Source organism: Euleptes europaea, chromosome 9, assembly GCF_029931775.1.
Source record: "Euleptes europaea isolate rEulEur1 chromosome 9, rEulEur1.hap1, whole genome shotgun sequence".
Lineage (NCBI taxonomy): Eukaryota > Metazoa > Chordata > Lepidosauria > Squamata > Sphaerodactylidae > Euleptes > Euleptes europaea.
The window spans coordinates 25649182-25670057 of record NC_079320.1 but is presented as its reverse complement, the minus strand read 5'-3'; the positions used below and the strand labels follow the sequence as shown (position 1 = coordinate 25670057).

The 20876-nt window shown below is 44.3% G+C and overlaps 1 protein-coding gene across 1 annotated transcript in view; it reads right to left on the bottom strand.

Annotated features, from left to right (window-relative positions):
• Window positions 1-6544: 6544 nt before the first annotated feature.
• Window positions 6545-20876, bottom strand: part of LOC130482312 (cytochrome P450 2U1) — a 28139-nt gene continuing 13807 nt past the window's right edge. Inside the window, exons 4-5 of the mRNA XM_056855022.1 lie at window positions 8459-8626; window positions 6545-6955 (exon numbers count right to left, since the gene is read on the bottom strand). Coding sequence (XP_056711000.1) covers window positions 6777-6955; window positions 8459-8626 — 347 coding nt within the window. The 3' untranslated portion in view covers window positions 6545-6776. The remainder of the gene's footprint in view (window positions 6956-8458; window positions 8627-20876) is intronic.

The following is a 20876-nucleotide window of genomic DNA, read 5'->3' as shown; positions in this document are numbered from 1 at the left end:
CCCCATCCACCTCTTGTTGGGTCTTCCTCTTTTCCTGCTGCCCTCAACCTTTCCTAGCATGACTGTCTTCTCCAGTGACTCTTGTCTTCTCGTGATGTAACCAAAATACGACAGCCTCAGTTTTGTAGCGGGTAAACGGGTTCGTGGGGGAAATAGAGACCCGAACCGTTATTTCAAGAAAACCGTTTATTCTGGCAGCTGCGACCCAGAGGCCCTAATGGGCAGAAATCTCTGAGTCCCGATCATACTGAGGAAGGGATATTTATCCAAATTCAAGATATGACAGCCATCAACATTCAGGGCATATCTGATTGTAATACAGTCAGAGAGGCGGCAGTATAGTGACAGTTTCACCCAATTCTTGTTATGGTTCACTGTAACCCTCCGTGACTCTTGCCCCAATTACTAGCACACAGATACACAGAGATACCCTGCCCAGCAACAAGCTATTCCCTTGCTGTCCTAATACATTTCAATACATTTACAGAAAGGAAAAGAGATTATTACAAATTGCAAAATCAGTGGATCTTCCATAGTCAGGGGAAGTCTACCTTGCTGTCTCATTTTAGCTTCTAGGGTCAGTTCAGGCTTGATTTGATCTAGAACCCACTGATTGGTTGTTGTTTTTGGCAGTCCACGGTATACGTAACACTCTCCTCCAACGCCATGCGTATATTATAGCCCCACGAAAACCAACGGAATATGCGATTGTTTTAACACCATGAGTTGCTGCTTTCTCCAACTATTGCATTTGATAGGCATTTGACAAACTCGTGTCAAGAAACTGAACTTCCTCTAGGAGAGTTCAGTTTCTTGACACGAGGCACTTGTGGAATGGCCTGCCTGACAAGGTCAGGAAGTCTCATGGCTTTCCACAAACTGCAAAACTGAATTAATCAAGAAGGCTTTTATACACAAATAGGACTGTAATGTAGCAAAATGGTTCAGAAAGATGTTTGGGTAAACTGTTGAGGACTGTGGTCTATACTACTGTGTGTAGTTTGTACATTGTCTATTGCTCTTAAGTATGATCCTACTATAATTTTTGCATTGGTTAACACATTTCTATGTTAATACTTACAAATTGCTTTGGTTCTGTTTTCAGATTTGTGATTGGTTCCAGATTTCTACAATCCTAATCCTGTTGCAGGTATGTACTAAAACAACCTGTAGCATTGTTGACTGGATGTCCTATCCTGTTGATTGTATTGACCTACTCTGTGTAATCTGCCATGAGTCCCAGGGAGAAAGGCAGACTATGAATAAAATAAAATGTTTTCTATATTTCTTGGCAGTAATAAGGAGCGTGTGTCAGACTCACTAACTCTAAGGGGGCTTTTAAAAAGAAATAAACCTCAGAAAAACTTTGACTACAACCACCCAAATACTATGCAAACTTTCAAGTTCTCCTGAGCTCGTCATGAGGTTGGATATTAAGGGGGGTGTTAGAGGCTTAAAGCTTTTTCTCTGCATCCTGTGCCGAATGCTGGACATATCTGAATAGACAGTGGTAATAGTTAGACCTTTTCTCAGAGTGCATGTTTAGTCTTCTGGGAAGAAAGAGGGAACGTAAAAACCTTGAACTGAAAATATGAAAGCCAGCACTTCGTCAAATGTTTCTCTAACATCACACAGGCCCCTTAAAAGACTGGAAGCAGAGAAAATGTGCTTGTCTGCTGACAAAACTGGACATTACTTTTAAATGATGCATAAAGAGAAGCCAAATTAGCTTATTTTCCCCAATAGTGGGGGCCAAAAAAACCCTCATTGGCACAGACTCTACCCATGTGATTTTCCTCCAGCTAAAGAATCCCACTAAGAATGATAGCACATGATAGCATTTGCTGTTTAAAACACCACTAGACATTTATGGGCAGTTCTCGTCTTAGACATGTTCTCTTGACCTTTGTTTGTTTCTTTAAAAGGCACCACAGCTATCTTGCATGAATGCAAACAGATAAGAGGGAGATAGAAATGGCAAAGGAAGCCATGACCCTCAGTTTGCAAGACCTGAGTAAGGCTGTTAACAATAGGACATTTTGGAGGACATTAATTATCTAGGGTTGCCAACCTGCTGTGAGTCATGCTGAAGAAAGAGCAGGAAAACAGAAAAGGGACCCTTGCTCTCAATCCAGACATACAAGGGCTTCAGCATCGGTCAGGAGAGAAAACCCTACATGTGCAGAGGTACTCAGATAATTTTAAAAGTTGTAGTTATATATTTAAATTAAGAGCTGTGTTGTCTATTATTGTATGTGTGTGCTTGGTGGGGCACATATTACTCATGTGGCTCTTTTAGGTGATGGTAATCATGAATGTGGTTCTCTGAGCCAGAAAGTGAGTACCACTGCCTTAAGAGAAATATACTGAACAATTTGTCCCTATGCAGAGGTACTCCAAACCCACTGATATCAATGGATTTGAACTGTAGGAACCTTAGCACAGGATTGTATTGATAGACTTGGATCATTCCCTCTTTAACTCTTGTTACGCTTCTAAAATTTGGTTTCAACAGTTGCAACACAAAAGGAGACGAGATTTATTTCAGTTGTACAATGAGTTAAACCCTTTTAGGATCAACTATGCAAAGTTTCATTGAAAAAGTTTAGTATATTCTCAGGAAGGAGAAAGGTGAACTGTAAGCCAGAGGACAGTGTATTTATGTAACTGGCATAAAATTAACATGAATATAATGAATTCTCGGACAGTTCAAAGAGATACATTTTACTCTATGGTGTCATTTTTTGCAATTTCTAGCATAAGCCTAATATCCTTATGCTGAATGAACACACTTGAAAGTGAGGAACGGTGTAATCAAAGGTTGCTTTGATACCGGCCTATAAAAGAGGCAATTTTTGGATGCTCAAGAACTAAAACTTTAGTCAGTTGAAATTTTAGTTTATGTAGTTTTCAAAACTCCAGCAATTAAAATATAGTATGCAAGAGCCCTGCTGGATCATAACAACAAAGTTCCATCATGAGGACATTCCATCTCCATCAGTGGCCAACCTGATGTCTTTGGGAAGCTTATTAACTATAAACAGGGCATGAAAGCAACAATTTGCCCCCAGTGGAGAATGAATAAGATAGGCTGCCCTTCTCAAAGCTTCACAAGATAATCCAGTCTACTGAATGGCAGGTAACAGGTCAATTTCCATTTTGTATCATATTCACACATTCTAGATCATTGGGTTAAGCCTCCAACCAACAGGTATATCAGCAGCCCATGTCTCTGAGCAGCTACATCCCAGGCATTTAAAACTAAAATACTAGCTTGGGATGTAAAAATATAATATTGGTTTTATTTCACTTGAAACCTACTGGGGGAAAAGGGTGGGGGGGAGAAAAGAAACTCAACCCCAAAGTAGAAAACCAAAAGGTTGAGCTAAACACTATTAAAATATCAACAAATGTATCTGTTTTATTATTATGGTCACAATTATGTTAAAAACACAGGGCCTACTATGTAGGCTAACTAAAAACAAAGATAATTCACAGTGGATAGCCATGTTAGTCTGTCTGCAGTAGTAGAAAAGAGCAAGAGTCCAGTAGCACCTTAAAGACTAACAAAAATATTTTCTGGCAGGGTATGAAGAAGTGAGCTGGGACTCTTGCTCTTTTCTAAAAACAATAAACATTTACATACAACACATTCACAGTTGATGTATATCTATACAATGACCAAACTTAAGACCAGATTCGTTTCGGCCTTATCTAGGCCTACCTCAGTGGTCGTGCATAAATTACTATATAATACACATCCTGACTTCTCCATTAACGTAATACAAGGTAAAAATATGTTAAATCCTTTTATTATGTGTGGATTTGTGTAGGAATGTTTAGTCCATGTGTATTAAAACATGGCCCACAGCTCACACTTTGTATATGATGTCAAGCTTCTCAGGATTGTATATACATCAACAAGCATGAAAGATAAAATGGCCACTCAATGTCATTCTCTAGTCGTTCTCTATGGATTCCCCTGGTTTGCTCGGATGCTCCCCAAACTTGCTGTGGTATGATCTTTCCCAAAGGATCAGTCAGAACAGATTTTCCTACTGCATGGACAGGAAGGTTTGATTTTCCAAGCTTCCCCCCCACGCACACACATACACATCAGAGCCATTTCAACTCTTGCACCCACCAATCTCTCACCTCCCCGCTTTTTGTTTTGTTTTGTTTGTAATACTAGCTATGAGTGCACAATAGGGAATTTGTTGCAGTATGGAAGCAGTCCGGTGTAAAAGGCAAAAAGTCCCCACTGTAGAGGAAACAGCAGCCCAAATGTACTTGGGTCTGGGGTGATACGTAAGAAACTACACCAAAATCTGTCTTTATTAAAATACATATATATGTATATTTTTTTGCCATCAAGTTGCAGCTGACACATGACAACCCCTTGGAGTTTTCAAGGCAAGAGATAAACAGAGGTGTTTTGCCTTTGCGTAGCAGCCCTAGACTTCTTCTAAGCAGGGCCAACTCTGCTTAGCTTCTGAGATCTGAGGAGACTGGGCTATCCAGGTCAGGGCATAATAAGATATACCCAAACATATTTCATGGAAAAGAAAAAACTCTGCTTCCAGACCATAAAGCTTTTAAAATAAAAAGTTTATTTAGACAAAGGTTCGCACTGAGGAACAGGATCTCAGGTTGTATGTAGAAGTAGAGGCACGTTTTCAAAGTAGCAATTGTCTCAAATGGTAGTTTCAAATGGTAATGATATCTTACATTCTAAAATTCTAAACAAGGCATTCATGGGGGGGGGAGTACAGGCAAAATTAACATCAGCACAATACAGGCAACCTACATACATTTTTTAATGAGGCCTTTCATGCCTCCTAAGATAGAAATATGGGTCTTTGGATCTTGGACAAAAATGATAAAGTGCATCATTAAAAGGGTGCCTTATTATAAGAGGCGTACATGCCATACAAAGTTGCGCTGCCAGCTTTGCAGCGCAGTTTGCTTCTTGGTCTGGTTGTTTAACAGTATTCAGCGGAAAATTAGCAGTGCAATTTTCAACTTTCCTCTTGAAGATTCCAGTCTTTTAAGAGCTGTCCCAGAATTTCCAACCACCCACCCACCCAACCTTCTGGGCTTCTCCACAACGCAAAATTACTGTATCTCAAAGCTACACAGTGTTGATTTATAGATTTGTACCACCTTTGCATCAGCTCACTGGTTCCTTTAATTAGAAATAAATTAGAAATGGAATGCTGTATTTACATTGCAGTGGGTTCTTCCCTGCCAAGAAGGCCAGCCCAAGGTTTTGGCAGTGACATTTCCTTCCTAGGACATGTGAGTGTATGATATGCGTGCATACAAACGGCTACTTGCCCTTCCGTATTCCTAAATGGCCCTGATGAAATTGTCTCACCTTCCACAAGAACATGCAATTGCACGTTGCCACCCCATTGAGTAGTACAAGCTCAAGCTGCGAGTCTGCCAACCGAATCCATGAACATGGGAAATAAGCTAGCCGTAGATACATGCATTACCCTTCGTAACGCTTATTCTCACTGAAGGCAGAAGAAAGAAAGGCAAGGGAGAACACGTGGACAGGATTCATCCCATGCACAGCAGAATGAGCAGTAGTGAGGTTTCTCTTTCTGCATGTTTTGTAAAGTGTCGAGCTGAGTGAGAAAAGCTGCCTGTTTTCACAGTAGGGCAGTCTGAACCATGTAAACACGGTTTCCCATAGCACGTATACAGATCCTCAGATATTTTCGGTGTAGATGCTGTAGGTCAGTTGCTGGCTTTAGTTCAGCATGGATCTGCAGTAAATTCATAATGCAGGCCAGTCTCAAATGTGTGTGCGGGGGTGGGGGGGGGTGGGGGTGGAGAAGCAAGTGTCATTACTCCAAAGTATCAACTTTTAAATTCCATCAAATTTCAGGTGCATACAGATGTATATAATATGAGCGGTAAGCTCTTCCTGGAAAGGAACTCATCATATTTTGATCTCCTTTCTCAAACTGAGCTCAAGAAAGACTAGTTCTGTGTGATTGCACCAGAAACCAACTCTATACAGTTCTGACTGGCTGAAACCAGTGCCGCCAATAACCCAGTTTTCCCCGCATTTTAAAAACTATTTCCGATTAGGGGAGGTAGAGAGTCACAACTATACATTTCGTTGAGTAAATGTACATGCTGCATTTCTGTGTTTTGAACAAAGCAGACAGCTTGCCTGAAGCACGGTGGGAGGGGCAAGACTGAGAACTCAGTCAGTGTCCCTGTACCTCACTCAGCTTTTTTCACAGTGAAGGTGGGAAGAAGCCAGGCTCAACCTGGGTGATGAAAAACTGCAGCGAGTCCTCTTTTTAAAGTAGGTCTGCAGGCACCCTCTATGTGTCCTTTTAAAAGGACGCTCATGACTCTTATATGAAAAAAGATATCCAAATATACCACTATGTTGTATTTTTTTTCCATTTTGAATCCACTGTTAAATTATATTGTGTATCAGAATCAATATAAAAAGCTACTTACCAGTGAGTTTCTGCACCATTTTTTAAAAAAATGCATCATTCTGCAACAAAGATTAGAAAATCTTCATTCCTACCTCACCCCTCCACTCACAAAAGGGGTTCACAATTCTTACTCAACAGTCCCCATGCCAAGGGAAAAGTGCTTGATGAGTTTTGGGCAGCCTGTGGGCGACAGGTTCCCTATCCCTGCTCAGGGTTGGTGATTTTGCTAGTGAAGTGCATTTAATATATAGCCCTGAATTTCATAAGAGTTAACACAAACTTCATGCAGCATTCTCCTCTGGTGTGCCTTCATCTCTTTAAGGCAATTATGTTAAATGGAAATGGAGCCAAGGTCAGACCAAATCTTCCTTCCATTGATGGCTTCTTCAAGTCCTCTGGATACAGGAAAGAGAAATGTTGCAGGAGGCTCGTCAACATCAAGAAGAGCTCCATCTTGGCTAGCTGTTCTCCCATGCACACACGTTTCCCTTTTAAAAAAATGCCGTGAGAAAAGTGAAATATGGCTAAGTAAACACCAATAATATTATGAGCATGTGGCAATTCATGTTTATAACAGATACCGTGCAACTTATTATAAGCCACCTTATAAACCCATTTAGGCCATCTCACATTTACTCGGTACGGAGCCATATTATACAACAGAAGTGGAGTAAACAATATTCTTCCTAACTGCCAAACCTCTAAGAAAATATGCTTAAATCAGTTGGGAAATATATCTAAAAAACAGGTCAAAAATCTTGTAATATGGAAGTCTGGAGGACAAAAAGCTAGACATTCAAATCCAAAGCCATTCAACTGTTGACAATTTGCAACATTAAGGGCTGGTGTGATGCACAGGACTGTTGTTACATGGGAGTTTATGAGGCTGAGGTCTTTAAAAAGAATAACAGAAATAACATCATACTACCCATGGATACCCGCCCAGTGATTTTAAGAGGGGTAGTGACTTCTGCCAATTCCCTTCTCCCACGGCAGCCCACAGATCCAGGTCCCAAATTTTGTTTCAAGGGGAGAGGGGTCAGTAGACCCTCAGGAACCGCAGTGTGATGGAAGAATCACTGGAAGTCAACCACTCCCTCTTAAGAAAACATCTTCAGAATATGTGGCGCAGAGGGGTAAGCTGCAGTCCAAGCTCTGCTCACGACCTGAGTGCGATCCCAACGGAAGTTGGTTTCAGGTAGCCGGCTTTAGGTTGACTCAGCCTTCCATCCTTCCGAGGTCGGTAAAATGAGTACCCAGCTTGCTGGGGGTAAAGGGAAGATGACTGGGGAAGGCACTGGCAAACCACCCCATAAAACAAAGTCTGCCTAGTAAACGTTGGGATGTGATATCACCCCATGGGTCAGGAATGACCTAGTGCTTGCACAGGGGACCTTTACCTTTTTATACATGCCACTGAGTTGGATCTAGCCAGATTTTCTACTCAGTTTCACCCAACTCCTCTCCATATTATAACCCCCACCCTACAAGACTTTTCCACATGCAGGTTCTCTAGCATAGTTTTTTTGAGTGACCAAAGAGGACAGCACCTGCCTTTTACTGAAGCAGGAAAGCTGGTCGGATCTAACCTGCTATATTTGAAGGACCCTGGTCAGTCATCTCCTATATGAAGTATCAAAAGGCATATTGCATATATTCTTAATAAAATTTAAAAGAACAGTTCTGCAGCATCTTATGATATACCTAGAGCATGGGATTATGTGGGGAACTGAATTTATTCTTTGGATGGATGGATGGATGGATGGATGTTACTCATCTGGACCAGGGCAAAATGGATGCTAAGATGTACAGATTCTCCTGGAATACTTAATGCACACAATTTTAAAAATCTCCCACCATCAAGATCACATTTGTCCCCATATTTTTCTAACAACAAACAGAACGGCAAAAGAGTTTTAAAAATATTTCACAGACACTCCTAAGATTTAACCCATCTTTGTGTACCACCCCTCTAAACATAGTTCCATTACCGATTCCAAAAGGGATGAACGTTTCCTTTTTGAGAAGCCGGCCATTTTCATCCAGAAACCTTTCAGGGTGGAATTCATTTGGGTTCTTCCATATTCTGGGATCTCTGTGCACGGACCACAAGTTACAGCAGATTACACTTCCCTTTGGAATAGTGTATCCCTGGAGCACTTTAAAAACAAAAAAAATCACATGTTTAATAAAGGTCATATGTTGAATAAAAAGCATTTCTCAAATAGAGAGACTACCAGTAGAATCCTCATCCCATTGAAATCAACAGGATTTAAAAGTGCACAGGTTCAACTGGGTTGCTTTTCTATAGGATTCTGTTAGCATACGGGCCTGCCCCCCCCTCCCGGATGGGATCTGGCAACCCGCTGTGCTGACACTGGACTACTCCGCTGGCCGCGCGCCCGCCCCAAACGCTACGGGACGGCCGCTGCGCGCTCCGTCGTCACGGACTCGGCCGCTCCTGCGAGCGCCGTGCAGCTAGCAGTTAGGAAGCAGATGCAGGGGCAGCCTCCGGTGAACCAGAGGGAAGCCATGTTCCTGTATAGGCTCTATTCCAGCTGCAGCCATGTCAAGAGAAGCAGAATGTCAGGAAATCAGTGTCAAGCAACCCCCCTTGCAACATCCACCGCTTAATGGGTCATCAGCAGCAATCCAGATATCATGATGAGTCATTCCTCCACCTCAGCAGCAGCGACCCCAGGACGTTTGCACAGATCGCTCCCATTGTTCCTGAATGCTAATCTCATCAGCAGAGAACTTCTAGCTCATCACAGGTTGCAAAAGTCATTGGAATCAGAATAGATTTCCAAATTCTCACTACCCTGCCCCGGCAGCCACAGCTTAATCCTTTTGTCACCTTGGAACCTAGGAGGGGTGCAACCCCTCTCCCCGCCCCCAGAAAAACAGTATAACTGGGGTGCTCTGAGCCCATTCGCTCTCTCTCCCTTGGGCCTTCCCCTCCATACTGCCTGGCACTCTGCCAGAGGGGGTGTTCATGCTTGGACACCTAGCCCCCCCCCCCCGTCCCCTTTTTATCCCCCAAAGCTGCATGGAATTCAGGACGGACTACTCTGCAAGAGAGGTGCAGTATATTTCCTCCTCTGCCTGCCACATGGCAAAAGTCTCTTTATTCCTCTTTTTGATTCCTAGACTCTCTATGTTGTGTGATGTGTATGTGTAGTTTTGTATGTGCGTGTGAACATATAATCTGAGTAAATTACTTTTAAACTAATTCCATGGCTTCTGCCTCTTTACTGGTCATGGTATGGACTCTGGTAGACAAAGGTTGCATCCCAGCTCAAGGTATGCCCATTGCCGGTTATTGTTCGCTAATTTCCCCATATAACAATTCATAACCGGGCATTTTGGCTAACAGATTATTGGTGGAGAATGCGGGCAACCCTGTGAGCATTTCAGGCACACAGACGTAGGAGAAAGTCCATGACCTTGTAAATTTGGCAAGGAAGCGTGTGTGTGTATGTGTGTGTGGCTCTAGAGAGCACTATTTTGTGGGTTGGCTTTTCCCCCCTTCATCTCTGCCCACCACTCGTCTCAGCCGCCCGCCGGGCCACCTTCCCGGCAATGCCAGGGAGACGGGTGTGTGTCGCCCTGGGAACCGCATCTCTTTCTTGAGATTCCCCATTTTGAATGGCTATCTGGGATGGGTTACTGCAGAGTAGGTTTTGCACGTAGACATCCTGCACCTACACGTAGGCAAATATAATATCCCCTTCCTGGAAGATCGCTCGATAGGAAAAACCTCCCCCCCCCCATTTTGCTAGGGTTAAAATACCTGCCCCCAGTTTCTTTTAAGCGGCCAGGAGAGCCCAGATTCTAAACAGCACAGAATCTGCCCAGTGGAAGCCTGCTTAGTAAATAAAGCAGGAGTTTATTTCAAACTGGCCAGGAGAGCAGTTTGAATTGTCAGGGACCCTTAGCTGAAGGAGATAGGCAAGGCTACCCCTTTTAAACTGCCAGAGAGCCTGAGTAGTAGTTGTTCTGTTTTGTGCTGGCCAGGTGCCAAGGAAATAGTCTCTAGGGCTGAGCCAAGGATATAACTCAGAACCCCCTTGCAGAGACTTTGCAGAAAAGGCTAAGCAAAGGACATAGCTTATGCCCCCCCCCAACTAAAATAGCCTTGCCCGACACAGGTAGGAATCCTGGTGGGTGGCAAGATTTTCCAGAGAGTGAGTAAAGCAAACTTCCCCAGAAACGTGAGGGGTCAGGCGACCTAGACTGCCTGCGCTCACCGCCCCAACTTCCCCAAAGACGTGAGGGGTCAGGCGACCTAGACTGCCTGCGCTCACTGACTCAGAAAGGGAAATTAAATAGCAGACGGACAGGAGAGTCCTGACTGCGGCCGAGGACAGGAGAAGCGAGTCACCTGATTCCTCCACCCCCCTCTTTTTGGAAAGTGACGGGTATAGCCGGCGAGCGAGGGCTCAGCTTTCCAGAGGGTGCATTTTGAAATTAAGCCCCGCCAAGGGTTAGGAGGAAAGGATTAAACTGCCTGAAACTCTCCGCCTGGAGTAGAGCTCCTTAAGGGTAAAGCCAGGAGAGACTTAGGTTTTTTACGCCATTCCGCCCGGGGATTGGAAACCAGGAACGTAGTAGTGTAGAGGCAAAAAGATTCCTCGCCCCAGTACATTGGAACTAACTGAAAGCACCATGTACAAAAAGCAGCAGAGTCTCCCACGTCTGGAGAGGTGGATGGCAAAACGGGGTGATAGCCCTTGGGAGGAAGGAAGTTTTAAAACTGAAAACCCCTTGAAAACTTTAAAGGAAGCATTGCAAACCTTCTGCGAGAAGGAGAAACCCTCCTCCTCCAAGAAAGACAAGTTCATGGCATGGGGACTGTACACTGCCCTCCATGACTGTATGGAACTGCTAAATGAGAGTAAGGGAGCATTTGACGAGGCAGAACAGCTTGCTGCCATAGTCCAACAACAAGCCGCTGAAATTCAAAGCCTGAAGCTGGAAAAGCAGACGGCCACAGTCTCTCTCCTAGAGACAGCTAAAGAAAGGGACTGCCTAACCCTCCAAAATAGAGATCTCAGGATGCAGTTGCAAGATGCACAAGAGAAATCGGCCCGGGCTGCCCAAGCCGCCAGTTACATGGTAGAGCAGTCAAAGAAAAGGCACGAGGCTGCCTCACACGAAGCCTGTGCACAGGAGATCCAAGCTTTAAAACAAAAGTTGGAACTCCAACACTCCCTTGTAAGCACAGTGCGACCGCACCTGGGGGACTCCTTCCCCCTCCATTACGTTTTATCCCCGATAGAGGAGCGCAGCTCTCTGGCCACCCCGGGATGGGAAAACAAACCCCAGGAGCCTGCCCCTCTAAAGCCAGTGGTGACAAAGAATGTCACCCTCAACAGGGAAGGCAGGCGGTGGTGACTAAACAGGTCACCGAAGCCAGACCTTGGTCTGGAGAAGAGTTAAAGGCAGCAGTTGCACATGTGGGACCCCTTAACCGGGAAACCGTGGTCACATGGTTGACTACTGCCTCTACCTCGTACCCTACCGCTGATGCGGAAGACCTAACCACCTTGGCCATAAACTGCACCCCGCATCACGAGCAAGCTCGGATGCATGCTTTCATATCGTCTCGGGACCTGAGACATATGGAAATAATGCCCTGGATGCGAGAAATGTTAGAGTTCATCCGGATAGGTGAACTAGCCCCAGCCATTTTTTGGGCAGACTATCAAAAACCAGGAGAGGAACCTGAGGCATATGTAATGCGCAAACAGCTCCTGGCACGCTTAGCTAAAATTGTCATTAACAATCAACATGGGGAGCCGGACTACAATGATAAAAACTTCACAGTGCCGTTAATAGACAATTTGGACCCCGACACCAGAGTTATTGCCGGCCTGATATCTGTGGGTGACATGCCCTGGGAAGGAATAAAACGGAAAATTTGGGAGGCTGCTAGACTTCTTAGAATAAAACAAGCCCGAAGCGCTGAGAGAGAAAGGCACCCTCCAGAGCCAATCCAGGCTATCACGTATTCCAATGACAGCCCCCATTCTCAAGCCAGCCCAGATCGGGCTCCACAGAGTTCACGAAGGAGAGGTTGGAACCAAGTTCAGGAAAAAGAGGCAACCCGAGGCTGGAGAGAAAGAGGCTTGTGTTTTAAACACTCGCAGCCTTCTTCCTTCCATTCTCGGAAACCCTACCCCACAGGCAACTCTCGCCCAGCCAACTCCCTTCCAAACGCTCCCTCCTTGCCTGCAGAGACAGGGCACAAAGCAGAATTCCCACAGCAATGCAGGTCTTCTGTGTATAAGCCCTCCTCCGCTGCAGGTCAGGATCCCCTTCGATCAATGGCATGGGATCGCTTGCAAAGCAGAGGGGCAAACATGGAGAGCTTTTGCATGCAGCCCACAGCGGTCTTACTCCGCGCTCTTGCTGATCTAGACAGCCCCGCTCCAACTACTGACCCTACCACTAAAGGTCTTCCCCTTAAGGGAATGGACAGAATCAAAAGACTAATTCAAACCCAGAACCAGCTAAAAACCTTAATGGAAATGAACAAGGCTCTGAAATTGGAACTAGCCCATAGGGAGAATAAAATCCAGGAATTAACAAAACTTAACAAGGAACGAGATTTGGAGACTGAGAGTCTCCCCAAGAAAAATCAGGAATCAGAAACTGCTCTTAAAACCAAGAAACTCCAGACTGACTTTGGCAAAATGAACCTCCAACTAGAAAGGAACAGAGTGGAAACTGACAACTTAAAATCACAACTGCAAAGTGTGCTGGAGTGTCATAGAACCACAGAAGCCAAATTAAAAACTCTAGAGAAATCCTACTTGGAAATGGAGTCAAAAATGTTACAAGGTGGCAAAGCAAAAGCAGGATTTCCAGTGGCAGAGGTAGTCCTGAAAGAAACAGGACTGCCTGCCAAATCTCAGGCAGGCTCCTCACTTCCAAGTGCCCTGGAAAAGAAAATTAAGTGCAAACCAGCCATTCAGTCAGACCAGAATTCTGACTCAAGTCAGCCTCTTCCTCTTCCCAACCTTACAAGCCTAAATGGGAGAGGATGCAAAGTGGAACCTTCAAGGACCAACACAAAAACTATGCCTCAGAGCCTCCCAGGACTGAAGCAGCATATTTGGGAGAGCTATTCACCCTTAATGCAAGAGAAAGGCTGGAAAGCACGGGTCCAGAACACACCTTTTTTCTTACTGGACCCACTCAATACATGGAAAGAACCACAGCCCTGGTGGAAGAAGCCACCACAAACATGGCAAAGTCTTGAATTTGTGTTTTGTTTAACCCTTGCTTTACAGAATTCACTTGGATATACACAGACTCCTCTGCCTGTCTTCTAAAAGGAACTCTGTGTAGGCACAGAGATGCAACCTCATTAGGAATATAATTCGTGTGCCATGATTTTTATTTTATAGGTGTTCTGAGAAAGTTCATACCTCATGTGTTGTAGTTTGCTTTAATCCCTTTACTTTGAGTCTAACGTTTTAAATTCATTCTAAGTTATTGTTGATAGTTCAAATGTTTTCAACTTTGTTTTGCAGCAAACAAATTTATAGAGCTGTTCTAAACAAGCACCCTAGTAGAACAGCTTCTTGGTTTCTCTAAGTTTGTGTTTCTTTCTTAAGTGTGTACCTTTCTTGAAAGTGTGACTGTGTTATTTTGACCTAATCGATCTAGTTTGTGTTATTGCTAACAATCTGCAGATATTTCTTATAATCAGGTACCCCATGGTGATCACCTTTAGTTTAATGATTTTTCTATTTGAAGATTTTGCAGTTTTCTTGTATGTCATGATGTGCAGTTGTAATGAAACCTCCCTGGGTCAGAGAAGTCTATCTGGGACAGGAAAAGGATAATTATGTAACGTGTTTTTCTCCTACAGGAAACAGAGTTGTGTATGTGGTAAATATGATAAATCGATATTTAGGGTACATGCTTTTGTGAAGATCCGGCCAATCTCACAAAAACATCTGCCTTGGTTCCCCAAAAGTACAATGCGGTTTGCGCAAAATTGGCATGGGGCACCAAATGGAAATATGCAAGGGAGCGCGCCTCCCCAAGTGCCTGTATGTTTGCAAGTGAAACTAGCATGTGTGTCTGTATGAGTGCCTTCCCAAGGTACCTGGGAAAGAAAGAGAAAATTATTTCCATGTGCTCGTAGAATACATATAAAGTTAATTTTACTGCGCAGTAAAAGTCTCCTCTTTAGTAAATGGTAAAATATTTGTAAACCTAGATTCTGCCTTTTGTAAATATGTGAAAAGTGAATAATGAAGGGGAGAGCCCCGCGTGCTCTGCCCCTCCCCCCAAAGCTCCCGGCCCCTCTTCATTCAGTTTTATAGCTTTTATTACTGTGTTGGAGAAACATGAAGGTGAAAGTATGCTGACATGGTGTGAGGGAAGAAGGTGTTTAGCATATAATAGATAAAAGGATGGCTAATGCTTTGGGACTGCAGCCCATAAGCAGCGGCCAAAAAGGATTGTATTGTCATAAGGTCAGTGAAGAGTTTTGAAGTGTACATGAATAAGATGGTCTGAGAGTGGTGACTACAAATAAGGTGGGGCTGCAATCCTAAATGATGCAGCAGCTGAATGAGTTCATCCAACATGGTAATAATCTGTAATCCAAGCAATAGGATTCCCCCCCCCCCATTTTTATTTTTTGTTCCTCCAAAATGTTAGGGTTGGTTCCAGGAAAACAGCAACCCGGACTCTCTAGCCCCCTGAAGCAACCGCCAAGCTCTCATTTTAGTTGCAAGTTTTGGTTCTTGCCTGTCATGGCAGATCCCATTAATGCAGCTCAATGTGCATAGTGCACTCTGCACATGCCCAGTGGTGCCGCAAAGCCTTCTGGCGCAGGGTACACCTCATGGAAACAATCCTTTCCTCCTCATGCATTCAGAGGAAAGGAGGGGGGGAGAAGATATCCAATCTACTTTTGAAGATATCCAATCTACTTTTTATTTTTGAACCACTGTTATTTTTTTTTGAACTTGGAACCCTTTAAAGGAAAGAAATATAATCATTTTTTTTTATTTTGAAGCTGAGAAATTTTTGAAGTTTTTATGCCTGATTTGAAGTTGAGTTGAAGTTTTTACTCGATTTGAAGTTGATTTGAAGTTTTTGAATTTGTTTTTTTTTAAGAGAGAAATATCAGATTTTGAGCTGTGTTCATTTTCTTTTGAATTGTTGTATGATGTTGATTTTTTTCTTCTGTTTTTAAGTTATTTTTGAGAATTTTGAAAAGCCCTGATTTTTGTTTGTTTCAACCTAGCTTCTTCATTCCCTGGCATGCTAACAAGGCTATCTGGGATATGAAGGGGGGGTGGAGAAGCAAACCGCCAATGGAAGGGTCTCTTCCTACACATTGCATGGTATTCATTAACAGTCTTGTTTTCTGATCCATGCCAACCAACCAGGAGAACCAGGAAGAAGAGTAACCCCCCACCAATTTTGTTCTGTTTACAGTGTTCAACTTTCTCTCCTTTAAGAAACCTCAATGCTTTGTGCATACTACAATGTGTGTACTGTCTTTGGTTATTATGGCAGCCTGCATAAGGCTGCTCCCTGATCTAACTTGCTCAAACAACACGTCTCTATCATATGAATATCTGCCTGCTTTGTAAGAAACCTAATAGCAACCAGGTACTCCCTCCCCTTGGGAAACAAGGGAAAGAGGAACAAAATGTCTTCATGCTCTATTTTAGCTTTGCAACACTCCTCTCAGCAGCAGCTGCTGGATACTGTATGGATGCCTGCTAGCCTCTTTTGGCTAGATTTCTCCCTACAAGGGTCCCTTCTACCAGAAGAACGGACTGCATTCAGCTCTCTCCGCCCCAATGATTTTTTTTAATTTTTATTGTTTGCCTTGCTGTAAGGTGCAATGCTAGCGCAAAGCACCTCCCAAGCCATCAATGTGTCTAAGTAATATTGTTAAGTATGCAAGCCTCTGCTCCCGAGCACCCACAACTACTGCTGGAACTCCCTGCTGTATGCTCCTCCGTTGTTCCTCTATGCCACCTCCAGGCAAGAGACTCCTGGTCAGCAACGATCCTGCTGCAGCCAGCCTGTGGGCAAGGTGCCCCAAAGGTCGCCAAAGGAGGGAGGGTAGTCAACAATGGGCTTGCGAGAATGCACAGGGAAGGGAACAACTACGAAATCTTTCCTTGCTGACAGGGCATAATTAAAAACTGGATCTCTGCTTTAAAACCAAGTGTCTCCCCCTCCCATGTAGCAGTCAGTTTCTGTGTAACCCTCGTATCTATGCATTGCTGTAACTGGTTCAAATGGGACCCTGCGCTGATATTAATATCCAGGGCTCTCTCTTGTGCCAACCTCCAGGACAGACCTGGACATGCCCCAAAGAAAACATCCAAGATCCAGCTGCCACTGCTTTGATAGCTCTCGCCAAGGAGGGAGAGGGGTGATTTCATATGTGTATTCTTCAATGTGTACAATACAGGCTGCAAGGGACTGCCCCTTGGAGCCAGTATGTTTGTTTTGCCTAGTTTAAGTCTGTGAATCTCCCATATGTTTTTATATCATTGTGTAGTAACCTTTCAAGCATAAGACCCTAGTCCCCTACAACTAGAGACATGCACTTTCCGTGTGAATTTTCTTTGAGGTTTAAGTCTTTATTTTTTCCAAATAAAATCGTTTTCTTGCAAGGCATATGATCAAGAATGAAAATGAGATGTGCAGTGCCCGAGCCAATCTGCCTCGAGAAGAAGAGCCAATTCCAGCCGGTTGAAAGCAACCATTAAGATTTTGTTTAACCCTTCCCCGACTGTAGAACTTTGAGCTCTTTTGAGACTCCAGGGGGGGAGATGCTATGCTTTTCCTTTTTCCACGATGCATTCGGAAACCAGCGGGTTGTTTTTTTCTTTTTCTTTTGTTAACTATCCTTTACTTCAAGTGCACAGAGTTTTTTTCTTCTGCCAGCAATCATGCCCACGGTTTTTTTTTTCTCTTTGCACAATATTTAACCATGTTATTCTTTAATCATTAAGTGCCTGTATGATATCTACATTCCAGATTTTAGTTTCATAGTTTAGAAATGTAATTTGAGTTTAGTAAGAGCATTGCTTTATTTGCTGTTTATCTGTATTGAATGTATTGAAGATTGAACCTGCTGCATTGAGCCATCCAATGTAGTTGTTTTAAATATGCTTGCAAATTCAAGAATTCATATTCCTCTCTAAAGTGTACTGAGTTCCATAGGCAGTCCCCTTTTAACCTGGCCTGGTTTTAGATTAGTCAAATGGTTCCCAAACTCCTTTGGCCATTGCAACCCGGTTTCTTTTTAGATCTACAATCAAGACCTCAAGAAGAAAATTGTGTCGCCATATCAGACGGAGTCTTCAACGGCGACAAGGGGGGGAACTGTTAGCATACGGGCCTGCCCCCCCCTCCCGGATGGGATCTGGCAACCCGCTGTGCTGACACTGGACTACTCCGCTGGCCGCGCGCCCGCCCCAAACGCTACGGGACGGCCGCTGCGCGCTCCGTCGTCACGGACTCGGCCGCTCCTGCGAGCGCCGTGCAGCTAGCAGTTAGGAAGCAGATGCAGGGGCAGCCTCCGGTGAACCAGAGGGAAGCCATGTTCCTGTATAGGCTCTATTCCAGCTGCAGCCATGTCAAGAGAAGCAGAATGTCAGGAAATCAGTGTCAAGCAACCCCCCTTGCAACATCCACCGCTTAATGGGTCATCAGCAGCAATCCAGATATCATGATGAGTCATTCCTCCACCTCAGCAGCAGCGACCCCAGGACGTTTGCACAGATCGCTCCCATTGTTCCTGAATGCTAATCTCATCAGCAGAGAACTTCTAGCTCATCACAGGTTGCAAAAGTCATTGGAATCAGAATAGATTTCCAAATTCTCACTACCCTGCCCCGGCAGCCACAGCTTAATCCTTTTGTCACCTTGGAACCTAGGAGGGGTGCAACCCCTCTCCCCGCCCCCAGAAAAACAGTATAACTGGGGTGCTCTGAGCCCATTCGCTCTCTCTCCCTTGGGCCTTCCCCTCCATACTGCCTGGCACTCTGCCAGAGGGGGTGTTCATGCTTGGACACCTAGCCCCCCCCGTCCCCTTTTTATCCCCCAAAGCTGCATGGAATTCAGGACGGACTACTCTGCAAGAGAGGTGCAGTATATTTCCTCCTCTGCCTGCCACATGGCAAAAGTCTCTTTATTCCTCTTTTTGATTCCTAGACTCTCTATGTTGTGTGATGTGTATGTGTAGTTTTGTATGTGCGTGTGAACATATAATCTGAGTAAATTACTTTTAAACTAATTCCATGGCTTCTGCCTCTTTACTGGTCATGGTATGGACTCTGGTAGACAAAGGTTGCATCCCAGCTCAAGGTATGCCCATTGCCGGTTATTGTTCGCTAATTTCCCCATATAACAATTCATAACCGGGCATTTTGGCTAACAATTCTTTTGCACAAATCTGCCGCTGTGAGTTTGTGCAAAACGTTCTGTTTTAGTATTGTGTGAATGTGCCAAGGATACATTCTGGGATGTTAAGAGAGCCAGCGTGGTATAGTGGTTAAGAGCTGGAGAACCAGGTTTGATTTCCTGCTCTTCCACATGAGCAGTGGACTTTAATCTGGTGAACTGGGTTTGATTCCCCACTCCTCTATATGAAGTTAGCTGGGTGACCTTGGGCCAGTCACAGCTCTCTCAGAACTCTCTCAGCCCCACCTGCCTCACAAGGTGCCTGTTGTGGGGAGGGGAAGGGAAGGCGATTGTAAGCAGCTTTGAGACTCCTTAATGGTAGAGAAAAGCGGGGTATAAAAACCAACTCTTCTTCTTAAAACAGTCTTGGAGAAAGCTAAGCCAAGCAGCCCACTGTGGTGGCTGGCAGTGCTGCTTAGAGCAGACCTGGGCCACACCAATGGTAACAGCAGACAAATCTACTCTGTTGTCATCGACACCATAGCCTGGGTCCGAGCTGAAAGGCCTGCAACACTGCCACCACCAGAGGGCTACTTGGCTCAGCTTGCTCTTAGTCACCAGCAGCTAGATTCAAGTCCAGTAGCACCTTTGGGACCAATAAGATTTTGGGGGTATAAGCTTTCGAGAATCAAAGCTCCCTTCGTCAGATACTTCTAAGGCACACTTTCCCTGCAAGTTAAATGGGCAGTCTACCCCAGGGGTGCACAGCGGACTCTTTCCAAGCACAGTTCAAGTAAAACCCTCACATCTGGATAAGAAAAGCATGCTAACTGGGCCAAGGGTAGCTCTGTGTTGGGACCGGTGCTTTTCAACCTGTTCATCAATGACCTGGAGTTGGAGGTGAACAGCGAGGTGGCCAAGTTTGCCCAATTATTTAGGATGGTTACCACAAAAACAGACTGTGAAGAGCTCCAAAAGGATGTCTCCAAACTGGAGGAGTGGGCATTAAAATGGCAAATGAGATTCAATGCAAGCAAGTGTAAAGTGATGCATATTGGGGCAAAAAATCCCAACTTCTTAGGGCAGTAGTGGATAGCTCAATGAAGATATCAACCCAGTATGCGGCTGCTGTGAAAAAGGCAAATTCCATGCTGGCCATAATTAGACAAGGAATAGAGAATAAAACTGATGCTATCATACTGCCCTTGTACAAATCTATGGTAAGACCACAGCTGGATTACTGTGTACAGTTCTGGTCACCACACCTAAAAAAGGATATTGCAGAGCTTGAGAAGGTGCAGAAAAGAGCAACCAAAATGATCAGGGGGCTAGAGCAACTGCCCTATGAGGAGCGGTTGAAACGCTAGGGCTGCTAAGCTTAGAAAGAAAGCAGTTAAGGGAAGATATGATAGAGATCTATAAAATTATGCATGGTTTGGAGAGAGTGGACAGGGAGAAGCTTTTCTCCCTCTCTCATAGTACCAGAACACGGGGTCATCTGCTGAAGCTGGAGGGTGAGACATTCAAAACAGATAAAAGGAAGGATTTCTTCACACAAAGCATAATTAAATTGTGGAACTCCCTATCCCAGGATGTGCTGATGGCTGCCAACTTGGAAGGCTTTAAGAGGGGAGTGGACATGTTCATGGAGGATAGGGCTATCCATGGCTACCAGTCAAAATGAATACTAGTCATGATGCAGACCTATTCTCTACAGTATCAGAGGAGCATGCCCATTATATTAGGTGCTGTGAAACACAGGCAGGATAATGCTTGTTTGTGGGTTTACTAGAGGCACCTGGTTGGCCACTGTGTGAACAGACTGCTGGACTTGGTGGGCCTTGGTCTGATCCTGGCTTTTCTTATGATACCACACTTCTGAATAAATATGGGGTCACTTACAGTTTGTCAGCAGATAAAACTTTATCAGAGCCAAAGGTGATACAAACAAGCTCTATGAGGCAATCCTGCAGAGTTTTGACCTGCAGCAGAACTGCAGCAGAGGCA